This window comes from Lissotriton helveticus, chromosome 3_1 (genome assembly GCF_964261635.1).
Source record: "Lissotriton helveticus chromosome 3_1, aLisHel1.1, whole genome shotgun sequence".
Classification (NCBI taxonomy): Eukaryota; Metazoa; Chordata; class Amphibia; order Caudata; family Salamandridae; genus Lissotriton; species Lissotriton helveticus.
This window is the reverse complement of record NC_136061.1, coordinates 763,705,770-763,718,230: the sequence shown is the minus strand read 5'-3', so window position 1 is coordinate 763,718,230 and position 12,461 is coordinate 763,705,770. Positions and strand designations below refer to the sequence as shown.

General features: G+C 42.2%; 1 protein-coding gene across 1 annotated transcript; it reads right to left on the bottom strand.

Annotated features, from left to right (window-relative positions):
• Nucleotides 1-1,645: 1,645 nt before the first annotated feature.
• Nucleotides 1,646-10,640, bottom strand: LOC144822929 (uncharacterized). The gene is made up of 2 exons (XM_078680966.1): nucleotides 6,839-10,640; nucleotides 1,646-6,788 (listed from the first exon to the last, which is right to left on the bottom strand). The coding sequence occupies exon 2, from the start codon at nucleotides 6,121-6,123 to the stop codon at nucleotides 5,119-5,121; it is 1,005 nt and encodes a 334-aa protein (XP_078537092.1). The 5' UTR covers nucleotides 6,124-6,788; nucleotides 6,839-10,640; the 3' UTR covers nucleotides 1,646-5,118.
• Nucleotides 10,641-12,461: the final 1,821 nt, after the last annotated feature.

The window sequence follows — 12,461 nt, the reverse complement described above, 5'->3', positions numbered from 1 at the left end:
ATGCGTACTGCGCCAGGCTTCACGCAAGTGCATGTCTCTGGCCCAGTTCTCAATGTGTGCTGTCAGGCCAATGCATTAAGCCCCTGGAGTGGCAGACGTGATCCAACTAAGTTCAGCTCTTGTACACAATTGTAGTCACCACTCCCCCCCCCCCAGTAAGTCGGAGCCGTTGGGTCACTTAGCAAAGACAGGGTCATAGCTTGTAGAAAATTAGCCTGTACGGAATTCGCTGCGTATAATGAGATGAGTGCAATCGGGGAGCCATATAAAAGTCCCTCTAGGGTCACAAATTGACCTTGTGGGTCTGCCCGGGTGTATATTAATTGCAGTGGAGTCCCGAGTGCCACCCATATCAAAGTGCCCCATGCGTACCCAGAGTATGTGGTCCCTACCGACGTGCCCCTCCAGCATTTGTGCAGAGACGGAAGGGTTTGCGGAGTGAGGTGTGTCTCTTGAAGCAGAGCCACTTAGATCTTGTGTCTACGCAAGTATTGATATCCCTTGTGCCGCTTGGCACAGCCAGCTAATCCCCGGACATTCCTTATATTTATTACTTTGCTTCTAATTCAGCATATCCAATGTACTACGCTAGAGCTCACCCTATTTCTCTCGCAATATATCCTCTACCTCCACTCTGACTCATCTTAAACCTCACTCTACTACTCTCTCCAATGCACTACCCTATTTCTAACCCTATACCTCTATCAATATATCCTCTAACTCCACGCTTTCATTCATCCTAAGCCCCATACTCTTCGCTCCTCTACCCCTCCTTTCATCTCATACCTCTTTTACTATTCAATCTCCCAAACAAGCCCTTCACTCTGACTCTTCCCCCTCCACCTCCCCTTTACTCATCCCAAATTCCTACTACTGCTATGAACCCCCCCCAAAAGAAATTCTAGACCCTTCCTTCTTCTATCCCTCCATTATTCCTTTTCAATACAAAATAACAGACCAAAATCTCCACCACTCAAATTAATTTCATATTTCCCTATATACGAATTCCCTACTTATCCGGTTTGAGTTTAGGAGTAGAGTGCTACCCACCAAAAAACGTTTCAACGCCTCAACAAGCGCTATATAAATGCAAAACCTTCCCTTTTCCATCCCTCCGCTATCCTTTTCGATCCAAATAACAGAACAACATGTCCACCACTCAAATTATTTTAATATTTCCCTAGACTAATTAATCACAAATCCTTTTTTGCTTTTGGGTAGCTAGCTACTTGCCTAAAAGTGCTTCAACACTTCAAATGGGGTAGCAAGTGCTATGTAAATGCAAACCTTTTCCTTCTTCTATCCCTCCACTATCCTTCTCAATCCACATAACAACCTAACATATCCACCGCTCAAATTAATTTCATATTTCACTGTACTAATTCACCACTAAATCTTTATGGGTTCCAGAGTAGCGTGCTACTCACCAAAAAAGCATTTTGACGCCTCACCAGGGTTAGTAAGTGCTTTATAAATGCAATTACATTAGGAACTGCACCAGCTGAAGAGGTGAGGATTGGAACTTTGTGACAGGGATATAAGTACCAAGTTTTTTGTTTGTTGCAGTATGCATAGCCTGGTATTTGACCTGTCTTTTGAAGAACAGAAAATGTAACACTGTATTATCAAAATAAAAATGCTTTATTATTTCTCATACACCCTCTGAATTCCAGCATGATTATTTTGGGGGTGCTGCTGCATAGCACCCCCCCCACCACCCCTACTTCCACTGTCTATACATGAAATCCCCATGCTTTAATGGCTTTACTGCCAATAAATGAATGTTTGTTAGGGTTATAGTTTGTAACAACACTGCAAATGGGCACATTACAAAATCTGAAATTCCTCCTGTTTCTTTGGGGGGTGGACAAGTACATGACACATGTGTCCAGAGTCCCCTTTTTGTGTGAATTATACCTTTGACCAGTCTTGGTTGTTCAGAGAGCAGCATATTGTTCTGGGCTCTTTTGAACCAGTTTCATCAGCATTTCATTACAAAAAAGGGTGTAATTTTAACCATTTACATAATATCGTTGTGTGACAATATAATGCGTTTGAGTGACACTTTATTGCAAGATGAACAAATCACTTATGTCTGTTATTAAATAAATGGTTGACCTTATCCTCTGTTCTCCAATTTAATTATGGTCCAGTATCGAATGCAGAATTTGACAATTTTTTCTCAGCGTGGCCTGAGCATTACCCGATCTTGATGGTCTGCCATTTTAGCCCTGCCCCATTGATTAACAGGTTAGTCACATTAGTTTGCTATTTTAGCCCCTCCGAGGTAAGACCTAGTTGCGCCCCTGACTTGGCTGATAAACCCAAACGTAAACTTCAATTTAAAAAGAAGAAGGTAGCTGGCCTTAAAATAAGAAATGACGCAAATGTTGTCAGTGTGCACTCTAGTTAATCAGTGTCAAAAAATTAAACTTGATTTTTTAATCCGTGTGAGTCCTTGCCAAGGCGCCATGTCCTAAGGCGTCGAATGAACTAGTGAACACAAGAATGCTGCAGGGGCCACCCTTTGTGCTGGCAGGAGCACATTTAAAAAACAATTAAATGGTTATCAACTTGTTATCAATGTCTCAAAAAGATAATACTCTTTGGATAAAGTTTGATGTATTACGTTATATTTTAATTCTCTTGTCCTTCGTTGTCAACATGCTTGAACATGAAACAGATGCTACTGTACCCATACACAGTTCAGCTTTGTCAGGATACCCAATGATTAGTGCTTAGTCCCTCTTTGACAACTGATGTAGCTTATGGCCACAGTGGTCTCTGTTTCAAGAGAGTAAGCTGCATTCATAGGTTACCACAGTCATTGAGCTTTCGTCACCGTTAGTGTGGCACCCCAACTGTTCAGGTGGGCATCTGTGATAAATAGTGTGAATATCACCCATGACTGAGACACGCATGTTCTGCTGAACCTTTAGAAGCCCAAACCACAAACTGAACCCAAGAATTTGAAGTTCTCTGATTTTGAAGACCAGTGATGCAGGAAGGTAACTACCAATAGCTTCAGATGAAAACCAATAACACTCTCTGCTCGGAAGAGACGCAACAGAGCGTCAAGCAGAGCAGAGAGTTTTATCTATTATCCCCTTACGAAGGGCTATACCAGCCCGATATGGATTGGGATGGGATGGGAAACAAATACTTCGGGTTGAGATGAGACAAATTGCTTCTATTTTTGAAAAATATGATATAAACAAGTATGACTACTAATTTGGTGGGATGAAGAATATGGAATACCACCAATGAAAAAGAAACACATTCAATTGAACTTTGATTGATGATTTTTTTTGATCTACATTTATGAACCATATACAACTCTTCGATATAGGGACATAGCCAGTGCTAAATAGGACCCATTGGAGACATGGGTGAATTTATTTATTTAGAGGTTTTATATAGCACTGGCTGGACCCAGGGGTATCAGAGCGCTTTACATTTTTGAGACAAGAAGGTCAGTAAGACATGGGTCATACATAGCATAAATGAGTATAAACAACATACAAGTCTCCGCCAGACATATTTCAAAATGATAAATATGGGAAATAAGAACACCGAAAAGTGGGAGATGTGATAATCAAAAATAACCAGGCATACATTGAAAATTGCAGAGGAGGATAGGGAGGTTGATGGTCAGAATTGGTTTTGTAAGGACGAGAGCAGGAGGGGCAGAAATGAGGGCAGATGGGGGACACGGGAAGGGGGGGTGCAGGGAGGAGTGAAGGTGGTAAACAGGGAGGTGGAAGTGACGAGGAGGAAGGGCGAAGTAAGGCTGAAAAAAAGGGAGGCAGATGTATCTGAGGTCAGACAGAAGTGGCCAGTGGAAGATAGCAGATATGGATTATGGTCCCCAATATTTATTGAGGAGATGTAGTTTGAGTTCTTTTTTGAAGAAAGGGTAGGAAGGGTTGCAACGAAGGTCAGTTGGAAGGGCATTCCAAATGCATGGAGCGTTGCCGGAAAAGGACCGAGACTGGGTGGTTTACTTTTTTTGAAGGGGGGGGGATAAGAAGGAAGGTGTTTGTGCTTCTCAAGTAACGGGAGCAACCGGCTTTTGTGAGTTTGTTAGCGAGGTAGGTCGGTGTATTCTGATGGAGAATTTTGTGTGTAATGCAGGCTGTTTTGTACGTGGATCTACCTTCAATGGGGAGCCATTTAAGGATTTTAAGGGTAGGGGAGATGTGGTCGAATCGCTTGCAGTCAGAGGTAAGCCTAGCTGCAAGGTACAGCACAGATGTAAGCGGTGCGAGGTGGATCTTGGGAATTCCGGTGAGAATGGCATTGCCATAGTCGATGCGAGAAAGAACAAGGGATTGGACTGCTAGTTTGAAATCATCGATAGGGATGAAGCGCTTGATTTTCTTAAGGTGGCGGAGAGTGAAGAGGGCTCCTTTGGCAGATTTATTGATGTGTGTCTTGAGGGTTAGGAGGTCGTCAAGTGAGATACCTAGTGATTTGACTGAGGAGGACAAAGATAAGGAGCAGTTGAGGGCATTAAGGTCAGAGATCCAATTCTGAATAGGGAGCTGGTTGTTTTTAGGGGAAAAAAGAATTATTTCAGTTTTTTTAGGGTTGAGTTTGAGGTGGTTAGTGTGGAACCAGGCTTGAATCTTGATGAGTGTTGTTGAGGTGAAGGATGTCAGCATGGGTTTTAATCTTATAATAGAGTTGGGTGTCATCGGCATAGAGATGGTAGTTGATCCCGGCTTGTTTAAGAAGGAGTATGAGGGGTTCCATGAAAAGGTTAAAGAGAGAGGGAGAGAGGATGGATCCTTGCGGAACTCCTAAGGAGATGGAGGTAGGGTTAGATAGGCAATTTTGGATTTTGATTTGTTGAGAACGGTGTTGTAGGTATGAGACGAACCATTTATGTGTCATACCATTTAGGCCAAATCGATCTCTAAGAACATTGAGTAGAGTAGAGTGGTTAACAGTATCAAACGCTGCAGAGAGATCAAGGAGGATCAGAAGGCTAGATTCACCATTGTCGAGTGAGTGGTGGATGTCATCAACAATGTTTAGCATGGCGGTTTCAGTGCTGCATCCTTTCCTAAAGCCAGATTGCAAGGGGTCTAGTAAGTTAAAGTGTTCAATGTGTCTCTATAGTTGGAGAAGAACACATTTTTCCAGGGCTTTAGAAAGAAGGGGAAGGTTGGAGATGGGACGAAGGTTATTGAGGTCGTTTGGGTCTGCCAAAGGATTTTTGATAATGGGGGTGATTTGGCCTAGTTGCAATGAGTTGGGGACACAACCGGTGGCAAGGGAGCTGTTGATAATAGAGGTCCAGGTAGGGGTGATGATATGTTTGAGGTTTTGGACAAGTTTGGATGGAAGAGGGTCTTTGGTGTGGGAGGAAGGCTTGAGTTTGGAAATGATGTTAAAGACGTCTCTTTCCGTGACTGGCTGGAAGTTAAGCCAAGCGGCATTATTTTTAGTAAGAGAGTTAGGATGATTGGAGTCCTGGAAATTGGGGGGCAAGGAGGGGTAAGGGAGATCAGAGTTATGATGGGCCGTAGAGGGTGTAGGGGGAGTTCTGATGGAGGGTGGGATATTAAGAGAGGTGTTCGGATTGGTGGTAGGGATCGCAGTAGAGAGGAAGTATTGCTCAATTAGTCTAATTTTGTCTGAAAAAAAGAGGGCTATTTCTTCACATCTAGTCTTCGAGGCCAGTGGGACAGGGGGAGCGGAAGCAGTTTGATTGCGCACAATGTTGAATAGTTCTCTTGGCCTATTCTGAGCTCGATCTAGTTGTGATCTGAGGAAGGAAGTTTTTTGTCTAAAGATGTGTTTTTTGGAGGACGATCTAGCAAGTCTGAGGTTGGCCAGGTTAGAAGGAGAGGGGTGCTGTCTCCATAATCTTTCAGTCAGTCTGAGTCTACGTCTTTCAATGTTTAGGTCTGTGTTAAACCATGATTTGGAGGGGATATTTCTTTGTTTTTTGAGTTTGAGTGGTGCTAGAAGGTCAAGGGTAGCAGCGACAGCTCTGTTATATTGTTCGGTTAGTTCGTTCGTGTTGAGGGAAGGAGGGATAGCGAGAGGCTGGGCGTGAAGTTTGGATTCAAGTAAGTCAGGAGGGATATGACTGAGATTTCTGATCAGTTTCATGGGTTTAATAGTTTTGGACGGAGGGGTGGAGGCAGAGTTGTTTATGGAGAACAGGATAAGGTGATGGTCGGACCAGTCAATTGGAATGATGTTAGATAGGAGGGCTAGATCTTTGCTGGTAATGATAGCGTCAAGGGTGGCTCCTTTGGAATGGGTTGGTGACTGACAGATTTGTTTGAGGTCATTAATTTCGAGAAGGTCATACAGGAGGGAGATTGAGGGATCTTTAGTATCATTCCAATGGAGGTTAAAGTCTCCCAGGAAGATGTTTTTAGATTTGGAAATTGAGGATTGCGTAAGAAGGTTAGATAGCTCGCCGATGAATGGGTAGTGATTTCCAGGCGGATTATATATATTGTGAAGGCGGATAGGGGGGGGGGGAATCCTGTATTTTGAGTTCGGCTACAAGGTATTTAAAGGAGGCATATTCTGTGTTATTGATAAGGGATAGCTGTAGTTCGTCTTTGAAGATGATAGCTACACCACCGCCTTTTCGGATGGGTCTATCTTTCCTAATGATGGAGTAGCCCGGGGTGAGAGTAGGTGAATTGCTGAGTAGACAGACTGCTCCACAGCTCTTTACAATTAACAACAATGTGTAGTCTGCCCCATTAACAGGTATGTTATTATGCCCACCCCTGACCTGGAATTTGTCTTTTCTGTTGCTGAAGGACAGGCACCTCTCTGGCACAGAGAGGTGCCTGTCCTTCAGCACTCGAAGTCTAGCTAATTCCGTCTCCTTGCAATCATTTCCAGTGTGGTTGCGTCTCTCTCTGCCCTTCCCAGACAACCTGATAAAAACATTATGCATGAACACACAAAAGCTCACTCTTCTTGTGAGATCTTCTCCTCCTGGTAATAGTGCATAGACAGAGGTCAGTCACCAACGACGCTGTACTATTTTTTGTACACTATGCTTGTTTCCCAACTAGGCCCTTAGAGAGGAGGGACGAACACAGCCGAATCGATGCTGGCTGATGGCCTGTGAGCCAATTCGGTCCATGCTTCCACGAGATGCTCTGGATAAGCTCAATTATGTCAGGAGATGCTTTCCAAGTTTAATTATCTTCCTGCTTTACTTTTCCCTGGGAGCTGTTTTTGCATGAAGATGTTACCCAGTCTGAGCCCAGTGACTGTTTTCACTCCTGTGTGTCATGGAAGTACGTCTCCTTCAAGGCACAGGATGATGGATCTTCGAAGAAGATGACCTCCACCGCTTGACCTCTACCAACTGCATCTCTCGGGCGCCTTGCTCTCTCAGACTCGCTCACTTCCAAACCAATCACAAACTCCCTGTACCCTTAAACATTTCACCCACATCTTTCACTTCAAACTCTTGTCTTCCTCTCCTCTAGCCACATGATGCCTCCCTTATAACCTTTCTGACTGTTTCAACCACCACCTCCTAAGTTGCTTTTGTCAGATGTCCTCCATCAGAGCCACCCCACTCGCCTGTTGTGGGTGTTATTTCTCTTTATTCCACAAGACTCTTGTTATGCTTCTTACAAAGGAAAAATACAATTTAGGAATCAAGTAAAATTATTAAATTTAATAAATAGTTATCGTAACTATAAAATTAAACTTTTATAGGATAGTATATCAACTAAACCTGTAGTTATTTTTTCTGATATTGTAAAGATTATTTGTACATTAACACAATCAATGTTGTGTGTTGTTATAAAAGAAAACCTTGAGAAAATAGAATGATAATTTAAAATTCTCTGCATATTTACATTAAACGGTTTGTAAATACTATATTGAAAGAGAACTGAAGCGTTGATCTAAATTTACATGAGCCCATAAAACTAACAAGCAAAATACGCTATGCAACAAATAGTAAAGGAGACTTGAAATACAGAATTAGCATTAATTTCAGAACTCATTTGTTTTGTATTGCTAATGAACTTAACCTTAGTAAAGAACCATTCACAAATTAAAGGACTACTTGCCAGAATTAACAATTAAAATTATTTCATTTTTAGGTTATGTACAAAATCTTACAAGTAGGCATGTGTTTCTTTGACTGCAAACATGTAGAATGAGATTTACCAATTAGCACCACTCACGTCCCTGATCATTGCAGAAATATAAGTATAGCTATAGTTGAGAGCTATATACCCTACTTTGTTGCCCTCAGTAAGTCAGGCAATTTGCACAGTACACACAGATACTCATTTAACAAAATTATAATTGCTGGATAACAGGAAGCTCAAGGAGGGGAAGTTCACAAATTAACAGTGCATCTCTTTCACACACATATAAATGCAAACGCATGGTTTAACTTGTGCATTTTCGGTTTATCTCCCAGCTATACAGGGCATTTGCCTTCGCACACAGAACTGAAAGGTTTCATTGGGCACACATAGAAAAACATGTACTTACAAGTTACAGACAGTCAATTTGCAGTAGGCAGTTTCTTAGAAACAACAACTTTGCAAAGATAAATTTAAGCAGTAATCGCCTCAGACGCCTGGAAATGGCTTCCTCCAGGTAGCAAGCATGGGGGAAAAAAAAATGTTCTCATTAGTGACCAAGACTTTAGTCAGAGGTTTCTGGCCAATGAAAACACCATAATGTGTATTTCACTGCAGTATTCTACAAACTGTCGCCTCTTCACGTATCAATACAAAACTTCACAATATGGGATCTCAAAAGCTCGAGGAGATCAGGGTTTCAGTCACAATACAACAGTGATGAGGATTTTCTTGTGCTAGCTCACGAAACAGAGCTATTTTTAGGACAGCTTAGGACTACAGTCTAGAACAGCATTCATTGTCTAATGGAAAGAAGGAAAGACAGCTAGCTACACGTGCTTACTTTTAACTGTCGTAATTTAAACCATAATCTATCAACGCTGGAAGGCAAAAAATCTGTAACAAAATCTTCAGGGTTTTTATTGCACAGGTGGTTTTTTTCACCTTTTGTAAGAACTAGGATAAAAACATTGTTGGTGTTTCAAAATATATCATGCAAACGATAGTACCTAAGAAGTCTTCTATGAGGCTTCTGATTTGTAATACCTGATTCTTGCTTAAGCAAAAAATAGATGAGTCAAAGTCGTTTCTATCAACCAAAGAAGTAGCTGACAGAATTTAGAAAAGCCATTTTGGAAAAGCAGCAGAACCCTCAAGCCAGAAAATGTCTGGTGGCTTTCTTCAACCAAATCAGAAGGGCATTTCACAACGTGAAGTCATGTCAGACAACATACGACTGAACACATACCCCAGTAATGCTTCAGTCTTCAGTGCTCTTGGTATGGTATGCATGAAAATGTAACAAGGTCAGGACTAAACATATTTTCATAGAGAAATGTCAGAAACTCATGATCTGTTTTTAACTGTACAGCATTTGGCTCGCTGTTCCACAGTACTGTAAATAAAAGGTGCAGGTATATACAGAAGTCAAATGCAAGTAGTTAAAATACACCAAGTCAGTTCACTAATGTTGCACGAAAAGCTAATTCAACAAAGCACATTAACCAATGCTGAAAAGCGACCATGCTTCGAGTGTTGTCTTCCAGAATTACACACAGTTGAAAGCTAGAACATGCACTAGAAAAGTGCATGTTTTTGTCCAGCACTACCATAAATCTACACACAGGACTCTACTTTTGCTAGCGATAGCCAAGTTTCAATTTTGTTTTATATTTCACCTTTTTAATGCATACTTCATTGCCTCCAGCAGATTTCGCTTTCACCGACATTCCTCCTAGAGCTTGCTCTATGGCCAATCAAGTCCAAAGTAAGTGGTTCAAGCAACCCACATAGCCAAACAAATTAAACTTTGGGTATACAACGTTCTCTACAATAGGAACAACTACATACATTATTAGAGCACCTGGAGACAAAGAGGCAAGTAAAAGTAGAAAGAATAACAGTACAACATAAAAGGAACAAAAAGGAATGACAAAAACGTTATCCTAAAAAAGGCACCAGATCCATTCTAGCCACGCTGTCAAATTACTACTGAGCAGGCATTGACCGCACTTTTAGATGTTCAATGAAAGGTAGATGCAAAGTAATCCACACCTCGTTATAACTGCACAGCAACATAATCGATCTCGCGGTACAGAACTGGAACACCACCCATATAAATATTGGGGGATACATCAATAAAATGAAATGAGACTCACAACCATGAACCAATATAAAAAAACAATGTCACCTGGTGTATAAATGACTTGTAAGGCTTGTGAATTGACCATTTAAAAAGAGCATGGATTAAAGGTCAGGCAACCCAAATCTTGGGACAGTGACACATTTTACAACCAAAGCATGTGCACTTTTTACGTCTGTGAACTCGACGCAGAACAATTTATTCATGTGGGAGTCAGGAGATTCTGGATGCAGTAATGGATACATGTGTCCAAAACACGGCATAATTGAAATTTAGGGATATCATTTAGGAGTTTCATGCTATTGAAAATAATCTTATTTACAACAAGGGGTGGTGATGGACAGAGTCTCTGAATTAAGCAGAGTACTCTCACCCAGTCAAGAGATCAGGGCTAGATCCAACACCGTTTTTTAGCTCATTGCACCATCCCAGTTTCAGAACCTGGCTGTATGCAAATTAGTCTGTCCCTGGCCCAGTGCATCATGGGAACAGGGCAGACCAGACTACAAAAGCCAATTCTTACACTGGGAAGGAAACAAGCTTCCGGGGACCGGTTTCTGGCATTACAGCCGTCTTCGGCCCGGCTTGCTTGAATCCTGATGGTGCAATGAGCAAGGGACTCACATCTGAGTATACCCTTCCACGCTTAGGGTGGACAAAATTATTTACAACAAGGGGTGGTGATGGACAGAGTCTCTGAATAAAGCAGAGTACTCTCACCCAGTCAAGAGATCAGGGCTAGATCCAACACCGTTTTTTAGCTCATTGCACCATCCCAGTTTCAGAACCTGGCTGTATGCAAATTAGTCTGTCCCTGGCCCAGTGCATCATGGGAACAGGGCAGACCAGACTACAAAAGCCAATTCTTACACTGGGAAGGAAACAAGCTTCCGGGGACCGGTTTCTGGCATTACAGCCGTCTTCGGCCCGGCTTGCTTGAATCCTGATGGTGCAATGAGCAAGGGACTCACATCTGAGTATACCCTTCCACGCTTAGGGTGGACAAAATTATTTACAACAAGGGGTGGTGATGGACAGAGTGGAAGGAAATACTCAGACTTGAGTCCCTTGCTCATTGCAGCAGCTTTTGTAGTTTGGTTTGCCCTGTTCCCATCATGCACTGGGACAGGAACAGACTAATTTGCATACAGCCAGGTTCTGAAACTGGGATGGTGCAATGAGCTAAAAAACGGTGTTGGATCTAGCCCTGATCTTTTGACTGGGTGAGAGTATTCTGCTTAATTCAGAGACTCTGTCCCTCACCACCCCTTGCTGTAAATATTTTTGTCCACCCTAGCGTGGAAGGGTATACTCAGACATGAGTCCCTTGCTCATTGCACCATCAGGATTCAAGCAAGCCGGGCCGAAGACGGCTGCAATGCCAGAAACCGGTCCCCGGAAGCTGGTTTCCTTCCCAGTGTAAGAATTGGCTTTTGTAGTTTGGTTTGCCCTGTTCCCATCATGCACTGGGACAGGAACAGACTAATTTGCATACAGCCAGGTTCTGAAACTGGGATGGTGCAATGAGCTAAAAAACGGTGTTGGATCTAGCCCTGATCTTTTGACTGGGTGAGAGTATTCTGCTTAATTCAGAGACTCTGTCCCTCACCACCCCTTGTTGTAAATATTGAAAATAATCTGGCATCAGGTGAAAGCTAAAACAGTTTGACTGGACTTTGCCCCTTTAGTGTTGAAACAAGTTAAACATGAATTATCAGATGCCATCAATTCTTCACAATCCCTTGTGCCCTACATCTATCTTGGTTTTCTTTTTGCAGCAAACAAATTAGCTATTATTAGAAGTTAGCAACAGTTCCCATCTCTAATGTGGGTCTTAGTCCAAAGTGACACATTCACAATTCAGAAGCAGTCGTAGTAAACGAAATTCTGATTTATAAGACCAGGTGGCCACATAGGATTGAAATTAAATCTATGGCACATGCACATTTTCTCATCCTATCCACCATAGCTGCAAGCGATGTGGAGCAAGTGGGCTAAAACACAAGAGTTCTCAGAAAGCCTTCCCTCTACCGCTGTCAAAGAAAAGAGGATACGATTAGAATATGGCATATTTGAAGCGGTCCACCACTGAACGTCACCTTATTTGAAAATGATTGGTACAGTAAATTTAGAAACCACATGCCATTTCTTAGTCACATTTTCAGCCACATGCACAGATTTAATAGGCGCCCACAAAAGCTATACACTAAAAGCTGTACACC

Bases quoted from the DNA above. Each gene is read 5' to 3' on its own strand.
- LOC144822929 (XM_078680966.1), bottom strand. From the start codon at position 6,123: ATGAAACTGATCAGAAATCTCAGTCATATCCCTCCTGACTTACTTGAA.